The sequence below is a fragment of the Taudactylus pleione genome, unplaced genomic scaffold, assembly GCF_031769625.1.
Source record: "Taudactylus pleione unplaced genomic scaffold, aTauple2 ptg000053l, whole genome shotgun sequence".
NCBI lineage: Eukaryota > Metazoa > Chordata > Amphibia > Anura > Myobatrachidae > Taudactylus > Taudactylus pleione.
Genome location: NW_028284455.1, coordinates 9,504,965 through 9,530,616, shown reverse-complemented (window position 1 = coordinate 9,530,616; position 25,652 = coordinate 9,504,965). Strand labels below are relative to the sequence as shown.

The 25,652-nt window shown below is 41.0% G+C and overlaps 1 protein-coding gene across 1 annotated transcript in view; it reads left to right on the top strand.

Moving 5' to 3' along the window:
* The window catches only part of RFTN1 (raftlin, lipid raft linker 1), a 366,504-nt gene that overhangs the window by 307,872 nt on the left and 32,980 nt on the right, over positions 1-25,652 (top strand). Inside the window, exon 7 of the mRNA XM_088463278.1 lies at positions 14,559-14,674. Coding sequence (XP_088319404.1) covers positions 14,559-14,674 — 116 coding nt within the window. The remainder of the gene's footprint in view (positions 1-14,558; positions 14,675-25,652) is intronic.

Below are 25,652 nucleotides of genomic sequence, written 5' to 3'. Positions count from 1 at the left end.
AAGCCCCTCCCACAACAGCAAGTCATTTAACTTAGCCCAACCCAACTGTACCAAGTTGGACACATGACCCAACTCACCCCTCCTACTCTGGATAGCTAGATACATGAACCTAGCTCATCCCTCCTGTCCTGGGCAGTCACTTATTAGGAAGTGATTAGAAAGTTTTCCCTCCATGCTCAAAATACCTTTCATTGCCTTTGAGTGTAGATTCTGCTTTTCTAGCAGTAGAAGTAATACCAGAGCAACACGTTTTGAGCCAGCTCTGCTGTTGCTTCCAAATCCCCTATACTTAGATGAACCGATGATGGCTGAGGTGAGTTACTGTATTCTGTGCTGCTTTTAAGATTTGAGTGATCTAATCGTATTATTCCATTCAGTTTAATCAACTATCTATTGCTGTTTCCATGTTTTGAAGAATTAATGTAATACATGTTCTAACCATAGAGAAACACATCTAATAAGCAACCATTGTCAATAGTTTGTTACTTCAGCACTACTTTATACTTGCCAACTTTTTATATTTGGCCTTTGGGAGATACAGAGGCCAGGTATAGTGGAGTGTGGGAGGGGCAAGCATCAGTCAGCTGGATGGAGGCGGAGTGACAAAGAGGGGCCGGAGCACTGCGGTGGACACAGCGGGGGGCGGGGTGGACTAAGCTGACCTGGCATATGTCGGGTCTCTTTTAATTGTGTATTTTATGTTTCAAAATAGTATTTGTATATGAAGTGTATTTTTGTATTTATCCCATTCAGTACAAAATTGTATGTAATATAATACTAAGCATTATGTAGCAACCTTTAGTTCTGTCCAATTACTGAGATTTAAGGGACACATATAAATATGGTTGCATGCAACTTTGTTTTGCATAACATTTCCATTGTGTACTTGTTATGCCTAGGAAGCCAAAATGGGGGAGGGAAGTGGCAGGTCAGCTTAGGTCTAATACAGTAAGGGCGTGTTCACACATGGATGCAGTTAATATGCCAGCGGACGGGATGCCTGCCGCCGGTACACCGACGCCGGAATCCAACCGCCCGGAAAAATGCAGGCGCCGCTATCCCGAAGGTGATCAGGATATCGGGTACTCCGGATAAGTATCAGGGTTAGCCAGTGATGGGGGGGTTAGGTTTAGGGACCTCCAGGGGAAAATTAGGGTTAGGCACCCCCCTGGAGGCTTAGGGTTAGGCTGCAGGGAGGGGGGGGGTTATGGTTAGGCATCACCGGGGGAAGGTTCGGGTTAGGCACCCCTCTCAGGAGAGTTAGGTTTAGGGTGCAGAAAAAGGGGGTTAGGGTTAGGCACCACCAGGGGGAGGTTAGGGTTAGGCACCCCCCAAGAGAGGTTAGGGTTAGGCACCACTATGGGAGGGTTAGGAGGGAAAGAGGGCAGGAATAGGGTACTTACCTACCCCTGTTGGGATGTTCACTCATCGGGCTTCCGGTGTTGGGATTTGATACCAATTCCGTCCACACATACGTATATATATGCGCCTGTCAGGAGGCGTTTCTCTTGTGTTTGCTTCACTCCTGTAGCAAAATACACGCACATGCTGATCTGCAGACGCTTCTGATTTGCTGATTGTCTAGAAAACCTTTCCACTGCATAGTGTGGTTGCTATATACAGATTATTCAAAGTCACAGCCATTCTATACTCAATTAGTGTTTACGTTAAGAACATTCCAATTTGATCTCTAAAGCAGAAGACAATAGATTTTTGTATTTAACTAAATTTGATTTGTACTTTTGTTTTGTATTTGTGTCTGTGTTTAATTGTATTATGCATGGTAAGTGTTACTAGCATAATAACACTGGCCACACACTTCATTACAGTATTATATTGTGGACAAATACTGTAATGTGACATTAGCATTGACAACTAACACAGTCAAACTACTTTGCCTTGCGTCAACCAAGTACTGTGCTACTTCTCTCTCTTTGCGTAAATTTAGCGCATATTCTATTATTGTGGAGTTGGTGACCTCTTGAGCTGCTTCGGGATCAGCACACATACACTGAATTGCATCTTTATTTTGGACACATTTCATGCATATGCATTTCATGTAAACTTTGTTCACCTCTATATGAGCCCCTAAATATCTACACAAAGGGTCCTGTTGTTATATAATTGTTCAAAAACTGGAATTACTTTGATCTACAATACTTACTACATTTCTTTAACAAGATAATTTACTACTGAACATTTCTTATAGGTACTGCTTCACTGATGCCACTAATCCATGTGCACAGATAATGGACCCACTTTAAAATAATGAAGTTGTATGGCATAATACCTATTGTACTATTAGAGAACACGTTATCACTACATTTTCTATGCATACAGCAACTCACAGATGACTTTAAGAGGATTTTTATATCAATTAGACTGAGATTGTCCAGTGATATTAGTTACTGAGTGTTATATACTTAGTAGGTTCAAAAGCCTGAAAATATGCGTCTTATATTTAGTATAAGTACAGTCAGTATGGTTTATAGCCACCGCCTTCATGTCCACACTGTGTGGGGAAGCAAGTTTTATTTTAACCAGCTGTCTGTAATACTGAACTCAGAGAGCTTTAAAGTTTTAATAATCTTCTATGGCTATTATTTATTTCACACATTCTAGTTTTCTAGTCTGTTACTGGTAGAATGGAGACTCACTGTAGAGCACTAAAAGGCTATGAAGGTCTTTGAATGAACAATAATTAATACATTATTAAAATGGAGGTCAGTAGGCTTATGCTTCACTACCTTTCCTACATGCTAGAGTAACGGCTTACACAGTTTACCAAGCCCGACTTTAAGAAAACATATATGTAAATGTTATAGTACAGTAACAGAAAAGTATACTGCAATGCTATTCTATATACACAGTGGGCGTGTATTTCATGAGTACAGAATTTTACCTTTATAAAGCCAGTTCTTTACTGCCTCCAGACTATGCAGACATGCAGCACAGGTAGCGGCCTATGAAGCTCCCTATCTCCAGCATTGCCTCTGGAGTGGAACTTGAGCAGCTTGCATACAGTGGGTTACAAATATACTACATATAGACACGTCAGATCATTTGATTAATTAAAGAGCAGGAAGTCACTCTTATTCATCAAGGCTACGGACCACTGAAATGTTACTAATATTGCAAGAGATTTGCTTTTTTGAATATTTAGTTGTCAGAAGATCTCTATATGGTTTTGAAGATTCAAGCAATAAGTAGTTCAATAAAATGCTAGGCAGACAGGCTTCAGCTGGTCCAGCTCCCATTGATCGCTGACCTTCATCCCTGCCATCCATTGCTAGACTATGCAGTAGCAGTCACTGGGGCCAGACACCTGCCATATTAAATATTAACGTATGTTTATTTTCATTTGCCTTTGCACCTGCTCTTTCACAAATTTTAGCAGTCTTGAGATTTGCCTCAGTGTGACTCCAACATCTATAAACATGAAGCTTAAGCTGACCACACAAGCAAACTAAAACCACTGCATTTAGATGAGTTACTTTAACCCTGTCCCTGAGAAAAATGTAACTGAAAAAATATAGCCTCTATCTTTCAAGAAAATCTATCTAGAAAATGTGGCTAGGTATCATCTTTATTGCAGAATTGTCTTTATAATACTATACTTCGTATTAATTCTTGTTGTTTCTGCAAAGAATTAGCAGATCTTTATGCAGAAAATATTAAAATTACTTACTATTTCCTTTGGCCTCCTTATCTGCTGGTAGGAACATACATACCTTTACTAGCATGGTTTAATGCTAGTAAACGCAAGTGAACGGGTATGGGAATAAACCAATTGGTTCCACTGACTTCATACCCACGGGTATTTGCACTTGTGGTTTTTATTGTGGTACAATTTTTCCAATATTACCTTATCCATTTTGTTATGTTCATCTTTCCATTGATCACCCCAATCATATGTGCAAACGCTTGTTTGCCTTTATCACGTGACACTCTGTCATTGGCATTTAGCACCTGTGGGTAATCACTTTACATTGAATTTAACACTGAAAAAGTATTCTTAGAATTTGTTTTGTACTGCTATGATATATGCTTACTGCTTTTATGACCAATGGTAGTAACACTATATACGTAGTATAAACTACAAAAACTTACTTCTAGCTAGTAATTACATAGGAAGCATTGGAGAATTAATGTACTTTGATCACACTTCCCAAGTCCCCTGGAATGTTTGAGATATGCCCGGGAGAGTCTGGCAGTATTCCTGTGGCCGGCCAGACAGAGAACTCATAGTACATATGTGTCCACATACAGCTATCTTCAAGTTACGCCAAACAGCCCCGATTAGCATGCCACGGACTTTGCCTCGACAAAGCGATCATCCTAAGTACCTAGTACACTATAAGCTAACTAGGTTGCAAAGTTGAGGAAAAAGTGCACAAGAGAGGTTCGATACGAGTGACCTGTGCCATGTATACAAATCAACAAATTCTAAGTACATATAGTTCTAAAGGGATAGGTGTATGAGAACACATCTGTAATTACACATGTGTAGTAATTAAATAATTTGCATATTCCTTAATGCAGGAATCCACTGCATCTTGTGCATGACTTTGTTAACTTTCCAAGTCACATCTATAAGAATTTTCTTGCATGGACATTGCATGACTAATTATATAACATCACTATAAGTTTATAAGTACAAGACAATATGTCATATTTTGATTTAGCAAGAGTCGTAAAGCTTAGCTTTTCACCACTAGCTAGCGCCATCTCAGGATGGCATTAGCTATAACCAGCTAGGCTGGTGAGGCTTTACTGGATCCCAGTCGGGTAAATTACTATACACATGCGCAGACATGCACGCATCACTTTTTCATTTTCACCCACTGTGTTGGACTGCAGGTGACAGTGAGAAAACGCTCTGCATGAACCGCATAGGAATCTATCACAGAAGTGCCCTGGCATGGTAAATTGCAACAGTATAAGTAAGCAATATACATCTTCCTGTTAGGCCCAGTCCCATCTCCATGTTGCAAGTACTACAGAGGCACAGGTGTTATACCATAAGTGCCTGATCATGCTAAGCTATGGTGAATAATGGTGATACGGTACTGTTCCCCCTATCTGGAGAAAGTCCTGTTGAACAGAGGGTCTGATTCAGAGTTGTATGCAATGCCGATATTTACGCAGTTGAGCAATTTTTTGGCAACTGTGCATGTGTGAGACTCAGAGGACAGTCTCACTGTGCACGCGCAATCTATAGTTTTTCACGGCATAGGCAATGTCTCCGCGATCACCACTGCGATCCATGGGTGTTCCTGGGTGGAGTGGGGGGGTGGGCGAAAGTGTTTGCAAAAGAAGTCCATCTGTGGGCATGTTATGTGAGTTCCAGGGGTGTGTCCGCGACCGCAACTGTGTTCCCATTCACAGAACATTTTTAGTGAGAAATTTGACCCGGAATCTGCCCAGCCCAGGACTTACTCCAGGAATCAGTGTGAGCCTGATGTGTTGTGTTGATGGTGGTATATTTTCAACCCCCAGAGGATCTGCACACAACGCAGATAGGGGAAGTGAGTATAGCAACAATTGCTCCGTCCATCGCACACTAGTTATGTGGGGAGTCTCTTAGCAGGTATTAGCATTTTTTGCACATAAATTGCGAGCGCAATCTCAGCTGCGAATCCAATAACGTAGAATTCTGAATAAGACCCATAGTAGATGGTAAATGAAGCCTATAAAATAGCACAGTTTTGTTTTTTTTTTGATCCCCAGCTTCATATTTTCTACAGACTTAATTCAAAGACGCAAGGCAGCGAGTGCTTAGTAGACAGTAAAATGTGAATTTATACTCCTCTTATAAATCAAAATACAGAACATTAATGTGGCATTTAGCCAACAGAAAGGCATTAAATATTTATGGACACCAGTGAATACAGCTTTCTGTGCACAGTAGGGCAGCATCTTTACCTTAATAAAAAATGTAGTGGCATTGGATCAATTTAAGAAACAAAATATGTGAGATTGGGATGTAATATTGAAGCTCCACCAACTGTAATAGAGGTGCATGAGGAAGGCAGGTGGAGACAGCAGATGAACAGAATGAGAGATGTCTTCAGCTGCTGGCTAGTATGTCTGACATGTTTTTAATGAGCCTGCATTGTCTGCCTGCTGTTCTCAACGTATCCTTAAGGAACTGGTGAAGACCGTAAAAGCCCAAGTATTAGCAGTCGACTGTACATCATACAAATGTGAGGAACCAATCACGTGCACAATCTCTCACAAATGTGAGGAACCAATCACGTGCACAATCTCTCACAAATGTGAGGAACCAATCACATGCACAATCTCTCAAACTAGAAAGAATGTCAGCACTCACTATATTTTTTCTGTAACGTTTTCTTAATTTTAGTATCGATCTCACAAAATGAATTGTTGCTGGCAGAAAACAGAACTTTCATTGGAAATGTATTTTATTATGTAAAGAAGTGTTAGAGAGACATAGGTGAGTGCAAATGTCTCAGCCGTCAGATTGTTGCACAATTATGTAAATCAGATTTCTAAACATCTCATTGATTTTCAATTTTTAGGGAGGGATGTTCTTTTTAAATGCCAAACTATTCCTATATGCACATACCTATACAAATGGAAAAATACCCTGGTGGGTATAAACAGGCGCTGAAATGTGTTGTTTTACTAGCAGCTACTAAGAAAAAAGAGGAAGTCATTCCCTATAGTACATATAGAATCACACACAAAAGAACAAGTAGCGCTGGTGAAATTTAAATGACATATATAGCATGTAAACTGTGGTATTTAGTAAATAAAAGATTTAATACATATAAGAATGCTACTGATTCCACAATAGGATAGATACAGTCAGCACATAACATTAAAATCATGAATTCTCACCCATAACCTCAAGTCTGTAATGTAACTTTCATATAAGATCTTTGTGGGGTACCATCGATATTACATTGAGTGGGGACTGTTCTTTAAGTGTTCTCCCTGGTTGCTGCTAGAGGAATGTCCCTTATGGTCTTGTAGTCCAATTGGTGGGTCCTCAAATAGTGCGGTGTCCTATAAGCGCAATTGGCTGCTTGATGCGATGCCTGGTTGCCGCTAGAGGAATATCCCTTACATATGATGGTTCCAATAATGGGTCCTCAGCTCATGCGGTGACTGGGCAACAAATTTCTGTATGCAGCACAGATGGTGTCTCTCATATCACTCAATCCTTATCTTCAAGGGCTACTGGAATGCGGTGAATAGGCAGCAGCATCTGCTTACAATGAGAAAGTTTGAGTCTCTCAAGTCGCTGAGTCCTTAGCTCCAAGAGCTATTGGAATAGAAATGAAAACTCAAACGATGTCCCAATAAAGATCATTGAGGTGAGGGTGATATCCAAGAAAAGTCTTGACGCGTTTCCCTGCGTCTAGGCGCAGCTTTATCAAAGGTAAATAATATGTGTCAAGCAAGGTGCTTTTATACCCTTAAGTAGGGTTATTAGATGGCACCTGATTTCAATTAAAAATACAACAGATAAAATCCTTACTGGTTTTCACCAAATTTACATGTAAAACCTACATACATAAATACAAGTATATACAGTTAGAGTGCAGACCTATTTTTCAAAAGAACCTTTGTTCCCGTAGTATATAGAAACCATTAGTAGAATTTCCAGTTTTCCCGGTATTTCCAGTTTTTCCGGTCACGTGTCTCTGTCACATAGGAGGATTGAAACGTGACCGGACTATGAGAAGTATCGATCGCGGTTATGGAGATCTGTAATCTAAAGATGAAGGTAATCATGATCTAGTGACTTTGTACAAACCCCCTTATGAGAGAACATCTAATTAGATAGCCGCGATCGGCGGAGAACAGGGGACAAAATACAAATAGTATTCCCTTGTTTACATCACGTGATGAGATACCGGGAAACCGGAAATTCTATTAATGGTTTCTATATACTACGGGAACAAAGGTTCTTTTGAAAAATAGGTCTGCACTCTAACTGTATATACTTGTATTTATGTATGTATGTTTTACATGTAAATTTGGTGAAAACCAGTAAGGATTTTATCTGTGGTATTTTTAATTGAAATCAGGTGCCATCTAATAACCCTACTTAAGGGTATAAAAGCACCATGTTTGACACATATTATTTACCTTTGATAAAGCTGCGCCTAGACGCAGGACTTTTCTTGGATATCACCCTCACCTCAATGATCTTTATTGGGACATCGTTTGAGTTTTCATTTCTATTCCAATAGCTCTTGGAGCTAAGGACTCAGCGACTTGAGAGACTCAAACTTTCTCATTGTAAGCGGATGCTGCTGCCTATTCACCGCATTCCAGTAGCCCTTGAAGATAAGGATTGAGTGATATGAGAGACACCATCTGTGCTGCATACAGAAATTTGTTGCCCAGTCACCGCATGAGCTGAGGACCCATTATTGGAACCATCATATGTAAGGGATATTCCTCTAGCGGCAACCAGGCATCGCATCAAGCAGCCAATTGCGCTTATAGGACACCGCACTATTTGAGGACCCACCAATTGGACTACAAGACCATAAGGGACATTCCTCTAGCAGCAACCAGGGAGAACACTTAAAGAACAGTCCCCACTCAATGTAATATCGATGGTACCCCACAAAGATCTTATATGAAAGTTACATTACAGACTTGAGGTTATGGGTGAGAATTCATGATTTTAATGTTATGTGCTAACTGTATCTATCCTATTGTGGAATCAGTAGCATTCTTATATGTATTAAATCTTTTATTTACTAAATACCACAGTTTAGATGCTATATATGTTATTTAAATTTCACCAGCGCTACTTGTTCTTTTGTGTGTGATTCTATATGCACATACCTATATCGTACAGCTTAATAAAAACAATATGAAGTGGTTAGCCAGAAAAAAGTTTTATATTAGCCAACTTTTTTTTTTTTTTTATAAATGTATTTGGCAGTTGTCTACCTGGGATGACCATTGATTCGGTAGAAGAAGCATATAGAGTTCAGGGGCCTGTTTCAGAGGTATACGCAGTGTCCATGGCGCATGCAGTTGGCCGATGTTTTATGTCTGCGCATGCGACTAAGTTATACTGAGTCCCGCCGGAAGACGCAGAACAATTTTGGATGCAAGAGCCGTGGAGTTCAGTGGGCGTTTCTGGGAGGTAACAGAGGGGCGTTTAGGCAGACCCGGGCGTGACACCGGTGCAGTGGCGCTGACATCAGAAGCCATGTTCAGAAGGAGAAATTGCACCTGCATAGGGCTGGTGATGGTTTGTATGGTGCAACCGAGGGTGCACTAATGGTGCGTCTAAAGATACAGAGACGGATCAGCGTCTCTGCAAGTGGGCATCTCAATATGAGCAGAAGCAGTTGCGGCATTAACATAAAGACCAGCACGTTCGCATCCACCTCAGAATCGGCGCCTAGGTGTGGTAGATTATTATAATAGCTGCTCCCATATTTGATCTGAATTTGGCGATGACCATATATCACAATATTTCATATACATCAGTGTTAGGACTGTTTGCATGAACCTCATAGAAATCTATTCAGATCAATAAATGGAATCCTGCCCAGCACGTCAAAAACATTGATAAAGCACACTGACAGCACTTATGCTTTATATGGAAGTTCATGTATACAACTTATTTTTGTTTTGTTTTGTTTTTTTCTCCAGTTTTGGAATAAAATACTTTGGGGTCTATGTACTAAGCGTTGGAGAGAGATAAAGTGGACGGAGATATGTAAAGTACCAACCAATCAGCTCCTAACTGTAATTTTGCAAAGAGCCTGTAAAGTGACAGTTAGGAGCTGTTTGATTGGTACTTTATCTCCGTCCACTTTATTTCTCCAATTCTTATCAGCAAGTGATATTTTTGTTATCATTCGTTACTAATCTTAAATGGTAATCCAACCAATCAGCTCCTTGTAATGTGTTTGAAAAGTGACAGGAGCTGATTGGTTGGAGCACTATTTAAGATTAGTAACAAGTGATAACATCGGTTAATCTGTGTACCATCGGCTGGCTGCGGTGACCCATAGGGTCCCGCAGACGGCCGCCGTAGTTTAGAGGAAGAGGCCAGGAAATCTCCGTCAGCCGACGGAGATCCTGGTCTCTTCCCTCCCCCCCAATGGCGGCGAATCATCTTTTCGGGTAACGGAGGCTGTCGCTGTCCCCTCCCCGCCCCCAAACGGCAGCAGACTGTTAATCACTGACAGTTTGCAAGCGAATTCACAGAACGGGTCTGGCGCCTACGCAGATTCCAGAACATCGGGAATCTGCGTGCACTGCTGAATCAGGCCCTTAGTTCATGGACCCCTTTATCACTAACCCATGAACAAGAAAATAGATATCCATGATAGCATTCCATCAACCTGAAAAAAACTTGAGCTGGGAAAAAACATTTAAAACTGCATTACTACCTAGCAAACATTTTGGACTGTCCTGATAGCTGGGAAGAATAAAGGTGCTTACACACGGGACGATTCGCTCCGTATGTCCCCGGCAGGGGTGTGCTCAGTGTCGTTAATGACACTGAGCGGAAACACAGAACGAAATCAAGAGCGATTTCGTTCAGTGCTGGCCACCCTCCTTCATGCCTGAACATGTTCAACCTGACATTATCGTCAGGTTGGATGGGAGGTTCGGGCGATGAACAATAACTACCAACTACAAACGGGAGCGCGCATTGATAGTTATCATTCATCGTTTTGGGGCAGAAACTGAACGATTTTTTTGGACGACTGAACGTTAACGATATCCAAAAAATCGCTGCGTGTGTACGAACCTTAAGTCACAAGCCACATTAAAAAGAGAGAGGTCCTAATACATCCCCTCTGCAGCCATTTAAAATTTGATAATTATATTAATTTGATGGTTATGTGCAACTATTTTACACAGCAGACTGAGCTTTTGGTAAAAAGGGCAACTTTAGGAAAAACGTATCCTAGGTGGTAGTATAGTTTTAAATACTTATATGTGCAAATCAAATCCCTTTAGTCTTTTGTCAGTGAATTAGACAAGCAGTGACTGCTGTCTGGGTGAAAAATTCATGGGTTAGACTACATTCTGTTTAAACATTTCACATCCATAGATGTTCAGCCAACATACTCTAGATCTTCAGTGTTGACAGAAATGGAAAGTCTAATTTAACTTGTTATTCATTGTATAAACAGAGTGCTTTTCTTATGAGATGCTAAGATTTTGTGATGCTAACTTTTATTTCTTTACGGCTGTAAGGGTTCTTATACTGTAGGCTTTATATTTTTAGTTAATTGTTTTGCATGAAAGTAGTCTTTGTGGTGAGACCTCTATCTGAACCTCTTTAAGATTAAATAAAACAAAGAAATAGCTGTAGGGTTTTTTGTTTTTTTAAATAAAAACCAAATACAATAACTACTTATTATACAAACTAACATATTAATTCAAGTATTTTGTATTCACTTTATTAAAAGTATTTAGTAGGATAGGATAGTATTTTTTTTTTTTTAATGTTTGTACTGTGCATGCAATTCTTTACAGTACTATTTCTACTCACCATCTTCTAAATCATACATTGAAATTATTGGGTGGCATTAGGCTAAATGTGTATTTGCAGAGGCGATTGGGAAGAGCGAGGTTGTTTCTTAAGAGCGGGCACACAGTTGCACTTTGAGCCTCCTTGTTGCACTGTGGTAGTGAAACACATTTTTGTGTACACGCCATACGTCACAAATAACAAATGGCCACTTTACGCCTGATGTCCTTATTCTACCATATTTAATGTAAACCGTAAATTCAGTGTATCTACACTAAGCAGTTTTTTCAGGAGAAAAATAAGAAGGTTATGGTAATGAAAAGGATGGTGCCAAGGCAGCAGGGGTTGGAGTGACACTTACAGTTTTCTGCCATCTGCCTCTGGAGATTTCCCCACCTCTCTGCACTCTCTGGGCGCGCTAGCAGCTGATGTTTTCAGTTTGCACATGCGCCAGAGTCGCACTGCGCATGCGTCCCGATGGTTACGAAATTGGATACAAAGAGAGGCAATTTCAGTAGGCATTTCTGGGTGGTAATGGGGGTGGCTAGCCAGACATGGGGCGTGTTGTGGGCATGTCGCGGTCAGCGACTGCGTCTTTTGCGGCAGTTGCACTGAATCCAGTGGCCATGTTTACACAGAGGTTTTGCGCCTCCATAGGGCTGGTGCAATGGTCGATGGTGCGGCCGATGGTGCATCTTATGTGCACAGGGCTGATTAGCGCTGCAGCCAGTGGGCGTCTTTGTACAAATCCCATTGGCTGCAGCATTAGGATAAAGACGCAAATGCACTGTGGCAAAAGACTCATTTGGAACTGCAATGGCGGCACTGTAGGGAACATACACATCTGTGCATATCACTAGGAGATTCTGAGTCAGGCGAACATCTCGGCCAAGAAATGGGAGAACCGTCTTGTGTAGCCAGAATTGCGCTATACCCAGCATGGGGTAGGTGTAAGTCCCAATACTAGTGATGACAACTGCATGTGCGACGCAATATGTGCAAATTAAGATGCACGTATATTTGCATTAACCTTCCATTACTAAAATAGCCGCATGCCGAATGTGGACACATAAGTAGCTGCATGCGACTCAAAATCAGGCCCATTAGATGCGGTTGCTAGTCATGTTGTTGGTTGACAAGGAGATTCCAATATAAAGCACAATTATTGCACATGAATATGCAGGTCTGATCATCCTATAGACATCTCTAAAGCTCAGCTATCTGGGTCATTTGAGAGTGGAAACAAATGGAATTCCTCATATGCTGGCACCTGCAGATTAGTGACAAAGCGTCTCGCAAAGAAATCTGAACAAAGACCAATATTGTTCATAGTGGATATTATTATATAGTGTAAATGATGACTTCTGTAACCTCATAAACGCACATCAGATAATACTGTATATTTCTCAGTTATTATTGTGGTTTTACATTTTCTTCTTCTCCATTTAAACCTGCATTGTTAGCTGAGCTACTTTCTTTGTCATTGTCTCTTTACACACTCAGGAGAATAAATCAGTTTTAAATGGGAAAACAATCTGTTATTTCAGATTTGGAATATTGCCTTCCATGTTTATAACGCTATATAAAAAAGCCCATAATCCTAAATCTCATAATTAGCAGAACAGTAAACAGTATGTTGTGTCATCAGCCATTTAAAACGCATCAATTAATTTTTATTACTATTTCCATAGTTTATCAGCAATGTTGGCCATAAAAATTTACATTGAGTACACACAGCAAAGTTCAAACTGCTAAGCAAATTGTTTTTATCAGGTTATCCTAGTGTTTTGTTTTCAGTGACCCTATGTATTTCATTATACAGAATAACACATAGCAAATGATGGGATGGGTCTGTTTATTGAGTACAAAAAATAGATCAGACAGTTGGTATGGGAGAAAAGGTTTGTTCACTTTTGCTACTAGTTTGTGCAGTAATGTCAGAAATATTATGGAAGAAACACCCTCTCAGGCAATTGTAAAATATGGTGTTATGTTGTCCCTGTACACAGCTGGCTATGAAGTCACAAACTTGTATTGTATAATATATTGTACTGAATAATTCAGGTAGACAAAAGTTTGAACAAGTATTACATTTAAAATTACAGGTTGCAAAATTTGTAGTAGTAATTAATAGTTTACATTTTTATCTTGAGGCCAATAAAATCCTTTTTACATTTACTGAAGATTTAAATGTTTCGTTTTGGAGTAGCTTTAAATCAAATTTTTCAGGGGTGTATTTTTAATGGCAATTTTAAAAAGAAGCCCTTTTATGTAACTTGAGATCTACCCATTTTGTGTTCATTTATATGTGATTTTAGATTTTGCAAAAGCTGATGAAAATGACAATATCTTTTCAGCATATCGTGTTCATTAAAGGTGCGTACACACTGGGCGATAAAGTGGACGACTGAACGATAACGATATCGTTATCGTTCAGTCGTCCACTTTATCGTCCATTTTTAACCCCAAAAAGATGAACGATGACGACGACGCACATTCCCGCGGGTCGTTCGTCATCATCGTTCATCGGGCTGACATGCAGGCCAACCTGACGACCTTGTCAGGTTGCTGCATGTCAGGGAATGGGGGAGAGAGCCCGGCGCTGAACGATATCGTTAATGATATCGTTCAGCGGCTGTGCTCAATGTCATGAACGACATTGAGCACAGCCTGCCGGGGACAACACTACACGATATCGCTCAGGGAGCATATCATGTAGTGTGTACCCACCATAAGTGTCATTTTAGTCCATTTGTGCCCCAATCCACTGTTATGCTGATGGGTAGGATTCTGAGATACAGATGACTTGGCACTGCGCTGGCCATGCCATGTGGCTCCACAGTCCAATTTTGCTTGTATTTGCCACTACTTGGCAATCTGGTGCATTTACCATAGGGCGCCCATTACGTGTCAGACCATACTCTCTAGCTCTCCAAAATAACCCACATGGTGGATAAGTTTATAATATACTGCCATGGATATTTATATAATAAGGTAGAGGTGCCCTATTACATGGTTACCATTTTACTTTCATTCCTAATATTTTTGTTTGCTTTCATAGATACCTCATCGGAGTTTACAGATGGTGTGTTTATTTTTGAAGACTTCCCAGAACAAGATCCAAAGACTGTAAAGCGCTACGATGCGATTGTTGTAGAACAGTGGACTATCTTTGAGGTAAGTGTTTCATTCCTTGCTTTTGTTTTCTTGCACAGTACTTACTGTTTAGCTACTTTCTGGTACATAGTACATAGTAATATTTTATTATTAAAGACTAGCCAAGTAACAAGATACTGTATGTGGACACTAACCCTAACATACAAGTTACATATGTGTCCTCATACACTGTAGCTTCAGTCTCGCTACACAGATCCTCTCATCGCAACAGGTCTCTGGCCACTCGGCTGCGCAGAGCATCATTTTCACTCATATTGTGATTCTTATTCGCATAAATAAAACAACTGGAAGTGACCAAACTATTCTGCTAGATTGTACTGATCAATCTGATGTGCGACATTTGTATGAATCAGTCTGGATCTGTATAAGAGGTACTACCATGCATCAGTTGCTGCTTTTTCTCACGCCAAGGTCCATCGTGCTTCATCTGCGACTTATACATGTAAAACTAATTCCTGTGCAGCCTAATGTCTGGAGTACACTGTGAGAGGTGTTTTGCAAAATGTAATGAAAAAGACGCTGTACCAGTCGCGCCTTATGGCGTATTGAGGCTAGGTGTATGAGGATACATCTGTAACTGTTCTGCATACTGTAATTTACTACAGTATATTCTGTAATCACAAGCATGTGCTCCTCCAGCCATAGGGGAAACCAGTGACAGGTGCTTATATGGGGGTTACAAAGACGGCGTATTTAGCAAGATTTGGCCTGCGATTATGTCACCCAGTGGTTGTCCCAGAATATTGGATAAGAGTCCCTAATACCCCAGCCTATTATATGAAGAGGGCAAAAAAGTCACAAATGTTTTCCTAATCTGGAAACATGCATTTGGCTGGCTGTGAAGGAGGGACTCCAGGATACCTGGATTTGAAAGTGTGTGAATGGGTTACTTGTTTTTCTCATATTTACTAAAGCCATTGAGTGTTTTATGTGATAAAGTTTATTAAAAAAATGTTTTGTTTTTTTTATTGTATTTGTATAGTAGGCAGGGACTATATTATACTGGGACAATTGTGGTTGCAAAGTTCCCAGTCTTGGATATTAGCCTGGGCCCTGTAACCCAGGGTGGTCATAAATAACCCAAGCCCTTTTCAATGAAGAGTTCGGAGGTTCTGAGAGGGCGGTGGAAGGAGGAGACTCACTGTTTTTTTTTTTATACTCTATCCTCCATCATAGACACAACAGTCCCACACTAGCAAGGCAGGCCAGCTTTTCACTCTACCAGGAGATTTCTACTACAATCATGGTTTTTCAGTTAAATAGGAAGCCAGCCCTGGCTGTCCAGCCCCATGGCAGGTTGAGGATATAAAAAAGTGCATAGTGCTTAGGAGTTGCTTGTGTTTCAATAAAACTAGTCATTGTGCAGAGGGGAGATGCCTCTGACAATATACTCTTTCCACTCCTTTATCTCATATCAATAATATCACTTTGAAAAATATCATCTTGTTTCTGAAGTACTCTGAAAAACGAGGCACTTTGGTGCTCCTCTTCCATACTTAGATAGGAACGATCACTCCAACCAGCTCTCTCTCCCTCTACCTGAGCAGTTTTCTGCTATACACAAATATTACCATTTTACTCCACAAACCATGCTCCTCTGTGTAAATCTACGGACATTTGAGAAAAAGATGGTGCAGCTCCAGATCTTTATTTGCGCTGTGGAGCGGCCGTTTGCACTTCTAACTGACTTTCTGTCGCTACCGGACGAATTTTCATCAAGTTCTACAAATTATATACTGTAAAGTTTAGTCATGTTTTGCAAATCATTGGAGAGTCATTAGAGCAAAGTCACTTTGGCATAACACCGTATAAGGAAAATAACTTTCCCACACCTGGGAGCCAATTAGCTGATCATTTGCAGTTTCTAGGTCACAAGTGCCATTATTCCAGTATGACTGGAGTCAACATAGTAATATGGTGCTTTGCCTCTCCTAGATGTGAAGCAGTCCATAAGGCCCAAAAAATATGAATTTCTTTGCCCAAATTTCAGAAAACCTTATGAATATAAGTGTCCGCCCAGCCATCTATATATTGCACCACTTGCTGTGGGGATTCTCATAGCTCTTAGAGCTCCAAATAGTCCTTCCCAATTTTGTTTTCTATGCTGAGAGATGGAATTAACATTTACATTTATATAGATTTATTTTAACCTTGTCCTTCTCAATTACTACAGTATTTCTCATCCTATGTGTCTGGAAACATTCATCTATCATGAGACAGATTTGATGCAACAAAAATCATGGATAGTGGGAAAACATTAAACATACCCAACAATTCTGTAAATTTTAATTGTGAATTCCATCTATAAACAAATGCCCACAGAAGATACTGCTCATGATTGTTCAATTTACTCACACACATAAATGATCCTATTGTTCTCGAGTACTGAATGATTAAAATTTTCAGACTACTTCCCAGAGCCGATGGACCAGCCCCCTAGGTGTGACATTATGACATATCACTGGTTTAGGGGGCAGGGCTGGCACAGGGCGTACTGCTGCCCTGTTACAGCGCTGACATACGCATCTCGAAATGTGAACAGCTCTGCATATGTGCTAATATACGCTATTTTTCAGAGCACATTTGTTTTGAGAAATGTATGCCTGTTTAGATACAACTCTGAATTGACTCCCAGGTCTGATGTGATGGATCAAGTTAGTCAGGGTAGAGAGATTTAACCAGGAAATGTGCAGTAACTATGAAACACATTGCAATAAACATATTTCAGCACTTTTCAGTAGGGATGTGCAGGCTCTGATAGATTCGAATTTTCCCCGCCAAAAAACGGGTCTCAGAAAGAGGCAAAGCGTCATCTTTCATGGACAAACATCATAATTTCTGGACAAAAGTTCATGGAAGATGATGTTTGTCCATGAAAGATGATGTTTTGCCTCTTTCTGAGACCCGTTTTTTGGTGGGAAAATCTGAACTTGGCGGGAAAATTCAAACCTATCCGAGCCTGCACATCCCTACTAAAAAGTGCTGAAATATGTTTATTGCAATGTGTTTCATAGTTACTGCACATTTCCTGGTTAAATCTCTCTACCCTGACTAAGTTGATCCATCTCATCAGACCTCCATACTTTTTTAGACGATCTTGGGTACATTGTCAGGATACTTCTAACTGTTCTTTGGGCCAAATAGGAAGCACCACACAATTTCGTAGATGTACCTATTAACAGTGATTTGCGGTCAGGTGAAGCAGAGCCTTTCCTGTCATAATTAGGAATACTGCACAGTTTTAACTATAACAATTATAAGAAAATGTAAAGAAAATATTCTAAATATCTTCTTTGTATTATTCTAATCATGTTTATAGTCAAAACTGTAGAGTAAAAGGTGTATGGCAGGTGAGGCACTGCCTCCCCTGCCTACCTTTTCCGCACATCCCTTATCAAAACACACCAAATTTCCTGCACTATATACAGCTGCACATTTGTATAATGCCCACATGAACCCTCGGGTTTATATATGTATCTGTAAATCTGGCTCCGATACTAGCCAGTGCCTCCCCAGTCATTTACCTCACCGCATGTCACTGCCTTTTTAAAGTGGCCACTCAGTTTATATATTAATTATATTAATATATAATACTATAATATATTAATTTATAATTAATTATATTAATTATCAAAGAAAATAAATATACACAATAGCTTTAATTTTTAAACATACAAACATCAACAATTGTGATTTTATTTATTACATTATTTTAGATTGGTATGTTACATAAAAAAGAGTCATGTAGCTTATGTGTTAGCAAAAAGTGCACCGACTCCCATGTTTTGGTTTTGGTTTTGAATCTGTATCTCCTTCAAGGATCTGGATTTGGCTTTGCAAAACCACCCTCGAGTGTTTTGATTTTGGTTTTGGATCTGGATTTTTAAAAAAACGTAGATAAAAAGTTTTGAAAACCTCTAAAATCATGTAATTTATGCAATCCAAAACCCGAAATTCGAATTTAAAATCCGAATTCCGAACCGCAAAAAGATCAGAACCGCGACCCGGATTAACCCGGATCTCCTCAGGAGATCAGAACCGCAACTCGGATTTACCCAAATTCACGAAATTCGGGTGGATTCAGATTTCTGGAGAACTGAACCGCACATCTCTACTATACTTTTGGTTTGGTTTGACTTTGTTCTTTGCCTCAGCAGCCTCTCTAACATAATGGTAAAAATAAATTGTAGAAAAACAAAACTTAAACAGCGAAGAAAATTCTGAAAATGATTTTTAAAAATGTTCTGCGCCACAGTCTGCCCTATCGTACTGGTGTAGTTACGTGTGCTTTACTGAGAGAGGATACAAGTGATGCTGTCATGAAAGTTGCAAGACAGGAGCTGGGAGGCAGCTGGTACGTTTCCTGTTACTATAATACTGTGTGTTTCTGAGCAGACACCACAGGCTCTGCTGGCTACAATTATGTGGTGTTAGCAGGAAAAGCTGTAAATATAGGTGTATTGGTTTTTGTAATTTCAGCTGACTACATCAAATCACATTCTGTAAATACATTTTGACACATCATTTTGCTATTCCGGATTCACAGGTGTTTTTTCCTCGATGCACTTTACTGGCAAAGAATCCCGCTGAAAATAATTAGAGTATTAAAACTGGAATGAACATATATTTTAACAACTTAGACATTTTAGGATGCTCAAAATGATTGTTTTGACAGCATGTGTATGCAAATCAGCAAACTCCGAATAGCTAGCATAAAACATATATTATACAGATGCTGGTTATCACAGAGGATAATGATGTAAGGGAAATATACCTTCTCTCTAGTACTTTCTCAGGTATATTCTTAGCATATATACTTTCGTTATTTGATTGAATGAAATCAAAAAGCAACAGGTTGCACAGGTAGTCAGCCAAGCAAAAAGGCAGGAGTACAACATAAAAGCCAACAGAAAAAACAGTAATCCAGCAGTTTGTCTGCCTCATCTTGCGAAACAAAGACATACTTGTCGACTGTTCCTGAATGTCAGGGAGACTTGCTGAAATAGTGGTGATCGCCCTGTCTCACGGAAGAGACTAGCAATCTCCCTGAAGCTGGGCTGGGTGTGTACATCACAGTGATCACATCATCAATAACGGCTTCTGCTCTCCAGCACACTCATAGGTACTGGATCAGGGAGGTCAAGGGGGCGGCTTGCTCCCCTCTCCTAAACATTTCAGAGGCTCCAGTGGACCGGCGGCCCCGGACAGTCGGGGGCGGTACATCATAGCAAAAGGCTGCACAGCCCCTGCATTGCACGGAGGAGGTAGAGGTGTAATGTGCGGCCTTTAAGTTAAAAGACCACATATTACACCTCTTCCTCCGCGCAGTGCAGAGGCTGTGCAGCCTGTTGTTATAATTCACAGCCCCTGCCTCCTGCTGCTCCACTATGGTGCTTACTACTCCTCCCTGGTGGTCCCGCCCATCCCTCCTACCAGGGGGCCGGCCTCCTCCTCCCCCGTGCTACCGACCCGCCTCCACCCAGCAACAGGTAAGTTGGGGGATCCCCAACATAAAATCATTCTGACGCCCCTGACTACACTGATGGCTACATGTGTGGCTGTGTGCCCAAGTATGTGTGATACATTACAGAAGGATATGTGCTGATGTACTTAAGATGCGTGCTCTATTACAGGGAATGTGTACTGCATTACAGAGTGTCTGTGTTTCATTACGGTGGGTGTGTGGTACATAACAGGGCATCCTTGCCCATCAATGTGTGCTGCATTACAGTGGTGATGTGAACAATTACATGAACCTAGTGGGAGGTAGAGAGATAGAGGGGGGTCATTTAAGATGCTAGAAAATAGTGCAAAACATTTTTGTGGCACAGTCACGTTTATGGTAAAACATCTCTTGTTAGTGGGTTAATAGGCTTAAGGAGCAGGCTTATTGGTTATATGTAATGGCTCTTCTTTATGTAGCCATTGCAGATTTGTTTTGTTTATTTACAATGACTTTTGCAATTGGTTTACAAAGCTTAAATACTTAGTTCAAATCACAGCCACCCGCCATATTTGCATTTGCACCTTACTGCCATTATCTAACTGTGAAACATGTAAATAAAAATCAGCACTGTCTTTTATTCACTTACAAAGTCCTCAACCACCCACCCTCACTCCTACATCTCCAACCTGATCTCTACACGCACATTCCTTCTCGCCCACTCCACTCAGCAAACGGCCTCCTCCCTGATCACTTCCTCTGGAATGCCTTTCCCGATCAATCAGACTTTCGCCTAACCTACCAGCTTTTAAACATACCCTAAACCCCCCTTTTTCACTGAAGCCTAACACCCCTTTTCCTAAGGCTATGAATTTTGCACCCCACCACTATGCTCCCCACACCTTCTCTGTTCCCCTATTGCCATTTTAGAATGAATTGTGATCGCGCTCCCTGTGAGGAAACACTCACAAATGATTGACAGGGAGAGACCGTTTTGTGAATGGTTACAGGGAGTTCCGGCCAAAACACGGGAGCGTTTCGGACAGTTTCCTGGGCATCTGCTAGCCAGCGTCTGCGATTGTGCAGGCAGAGAACAAAGCTCCAGCGTCTCAGTTACCACGTCCATCCTGAGTTACCATAGACTCACTCGAGCAGCTGCGAGGGCTCCGATGGGCGTCTCAATACAAATTCTGCTGGCCGATGCATGGGCATATTTTAGCAATTACTAAGAAGCAAAATTCAGGCCCTATGTTAACCATCTTACCTCTTAAATGTCTGTTAATATCCAATATATATAAGGGGCTGGGCGGATGCGGATCCCGGTCACATGACCGGCCGCCGCCTGGCCATCCGCTGCGCTGCCCGATCAGAAAGCTCCGATCGCGGCAGCGCGCTGTGGGAAACAATGGGTAGCTGTGCTCTGGGTAGGTGGAACTGGGAGCAGCGGCAGGCGGGCGGCAGGCGCAGGCAGCGCGGGGGGGGGGACAGACAGTCAGAGGCAGCCGCACGCAGAGCTCAGCCCATTGGAATGCCTCCAGCATGCTGAGTCGCCACTAGGCATTTGCTTATAATGCCTATGCCTAGGGCCGGCTCTGTCTACATAGCCTACCACACCCATATGCTGTAGGTAGGTGTTCTGTACTTTATATTAGTAGCATAGACTTAGAGGGACAGATAGATTTAAAAATACTCCCAGTTAAATAAGTTTAGGCCGTCAACAAAATCTGAATAAAAACTAGGTTAATGACTATGAAAAATTTTATTTTTTTTAGATGATCAATTGAATTTATCCATCTTTCTAACAGCTATTGTACTAATTGGTAGTTAATATTAATAATAATATTTATTCAATAATGTATAATTTAATTTTTATAGTAAAATTACCAATGAAACTGGGGTTGGCCAACCCCAGAAACACTGATGAAAATTTACATAGTATTGGGAGTCTTTGTATATTTACAATCACTGTTACAACTGTTGAAAAATGGGATGCTCCAGGTCCTATCGTAATCCTTGGCCTTTTGCCTCCCCCATGAAAATTTTCCTACGCCCCTGACTGTAGGTAGCTTGGGGTAAAAGGTGATTAATGAGTGATTTGCTTGTGGATTACTAGGTGGTTTGGATCATACTTGCCTACTCTCCCACAATGTCTGGGCGACTTCTGATTTTGGATGGCTCTTCCAGGATCCCAGTAGACAGCCATCCCGCATCTCATCCATTTCTGCAATGAGGTGGGACAGTGATGACAGGTTTTGCTGTGAGTCGCATCATTGTGCTCTCGCCTCCCACTGCACAATGTAATGAATTGCAGGGAGCTGGGACTATGATGATGTCATTCACAGTGCCATGACTCCCCCAGCTTCCCGTGTGCCCTCTCCCTCCAGGATCTTCCAGGGGCAGTCCCTCAAAATTGGCAACTATGGTTTAGATTTGTTCTATGAGTTAAATACAGGGTGAACAATTAACAGTAGTGTGCAGTTATTATTTTCCTCTTTTAGATGCCTTTTTTCACCTAGCTTGGTGGAGGCCGCGTGTGGTTTTTTCATGTTCCTGTTGTTCTGCTCTGGGTGTGGTTAGATGCCCAGACCAGTGCTGGGAGCACGTGGCCAAAAAGACTTTTGTGAGCTGCTGTTTGTTGTGAATAAATAAAATAATATTAAAAGGGAAAGGGTCTAACGAAAAGTGTGTTCGAGTTATGGTGAATAATTAATGCAAAATGGTTTCTAGAACATTTTACGAGATTATCTTCCAAATTGAATCCGGTATACAGAGTAAAAATACTATCACAGGAGTCAGCAATTTCATAATTCGACTGACGAAAGTATAAAAGCACCTACTGTACTGTACTTTGTGTTGCTCGTGTGGTGTCTGTTGCTTGTCTACCAGCGTCTGTGCAAAGCTTCCGTCTGCATAGACAGGAAATACTGGTGGTTTAGTGAGTGGTTGATCTCTGTAAATAACATATATGGTATAGTAGTTTTAGATTTAAACATTTCCACCCAGATAAAGCACAAATATTGTTCAGCGTGCCACTAAAGAACATCTTTCCACATGTCACATGCTATCCATAAAGCTAGTAGGCCCCACTATTACAACCATGACTTGGGTCTGTGTGTGTTTATGTCTTACTGACAGTTTTCATGACAAGTATAGACAGACAAGCTGAATTAAGATCTGTTTATGTGAATTCATTTAATTGTATGGGTGTTACTGGACATTTTTGTGCCCTATAGCACCATTTTGCGAGGGCCCTCATCTACCACTCAATGGTGAAAAACACATGTCAGGATTGGCCATTACGCACCACGGCGCTGGCTTCCCCTGACTAGCCGCACGGTCAGACGCCAGGTGCGGTGGCTGGTGACATGCTGAGTTTTATCCCCGGGCCCTGTTGACTTCCACGCAATCCTCCATATTGGAGTTCCCGCGGCAACGGTCATGGGCGCAACCATATTGTCTGTCTCACCTGACCAATGGTAGCCTGGTCAGTGGCAAATACAGGATTCCTAGAGGGGGGTTTCCAAAAGCTGGATTTTAGAGTGCGTATGGCCAGTCCATGAATAGGGCATAATTAGCACTTATCCAGCTTTAATATGCGTCATACAAAGTGTATTGTGAGTCATAATTCCAGCATATACAGGACCAGAGATCACAGTAAGCCATTAGATGCAGCAGTAGGGCCATCCTGCCTGTGCTGAATGTTTTTATTTCAGATGTGGGCACCATTTCAAAGCATGGGGGCAAGTCCGGGAGTCTGGAGGAGCAGCAGAAGAACCTAGCACTGCCCTGGACATACAGTATATGTACTTATTGGTCTCATCATGCACTGGATAGTGTATTATTATATGGTATTAATAAATAAGCCTATTGATGGTCTATACATAGCAGTGTACCCCTAACAGTGCATGTTTTGCAGATCTAATTGGCGCACAGGTGTATTTATTACTGGCTGATATATGTTAAAAGATCCGCAGGTGGTGCTAACTATTTCATTTGTGATAGTGAGAAGAACGTGCAGCACTAGTAAAATTCTATGTTACTATTTCTGTGGGCTGGGGAGGGGGGTTTCCAGGCAACCGGACCCCCCCTGGTTTGCCTATGCTGGTCAGCTCTCAGCTGACTCTCTCCTCCAATGGACGGCTACCTAAGGGTATAAAGCAGGACTCCAGGAAACAGGAAGTCGCATGAACAACTTCTCTTCTCCAGTAGCTGCTAGCTTCGGATCGCTGTTCCAGGCTCCACACTGTTGTATTCTCAGTACGCTTCACCAGTCTCTGTGATATTTAACTTCAACCACTACGTGTATTCTCCAGTGATATTTAGCATAGGTCACTACCGATATTCTTCAGTGATATTCGGCATAAGTCACTTCAGTGATATTCAACACCAGTCACTACCAGTGATAATCAACATCGGTCACTACCGATATTCTTCAGTGATATTCGACATCTGTCAATTTCAGTGACATTCAGCATCGGTCACTACCGATATTCTTCAACATTAGTCACTATCAATATTCTTCAGTGATACTCAACATCAGTCACTTCAGTGGTATTCAACATCGGTCACTACCGATATTTCTCCAGTGATATTCTACATCGGTCTCTACCATTATACTTGAGCATTACTAACATCAGTGATTACCAATATTTACCACTGATAATATCCAGCCACCCAGTTGTCTTCTCGTCTTCCTGTCAGTTGCTAATTCCTGGGTCCTTGACCTGCTCATTAGGAGCAGCTAAAAGCCATATCCCATTTGGAGGGGTCACTGGTGAAAACCACCAATTAGTTAGACTATGCGCCTCTGGTCAGGTCTTGTCAACACCCGGAATTAGCCAATGAGGAAGTTGTATGTACTTCCTCTTCATTGCTGCTGCCTCTCCACCTAGTCATCCCGACTCCCAGTCCTCTGACTGGAAACCTCAAGGGCCAAGTCGTGACAACACATTTACATAAAGAGCTTTGAAACTAAAGGTGGTCTTCCCTCACTTGTCGGTCCCATAACAGTGACGCCCCCTGCAGGTATGACAGATACACCCTTACATTTGCATAATCATTCTGTTGAAAAGATAATTTACATTATTTTGTATCATTATCATAACAAAAAGCAAAGTCATTAATTTGAGATGATTCACATTTCAACAGGTTTGAGTTCACTTCAATGACTTCTGTAAATTGGCACATTTTTAATTAATCCAAATCTGCATTCTATTTGTGGCATTGCTGAAACTAACAATATTCATATTGATTGATATTCAAATCCCTCTACAGTAAAGTAAAACAACGGATCCACTTTTTTCCCAATTATGGAAAACCTATATTATTTCTTAATGTCAAAGAGTTTTATTTTAATAAAAAATGTATAAAAGCAAAGTATATTTTCCTTTGAGTTTTATAAATGAGCCCGGTATAGGTAATTTATGAAAACCAAGTGCACATATTGTTAGTGTAGTGTATCCATAGGTGCATGCACACATTTTGGTTTAGCCCACTGTCTCTGGAAAATCAAGTTTTGCAGGTCTTACTGCAAGT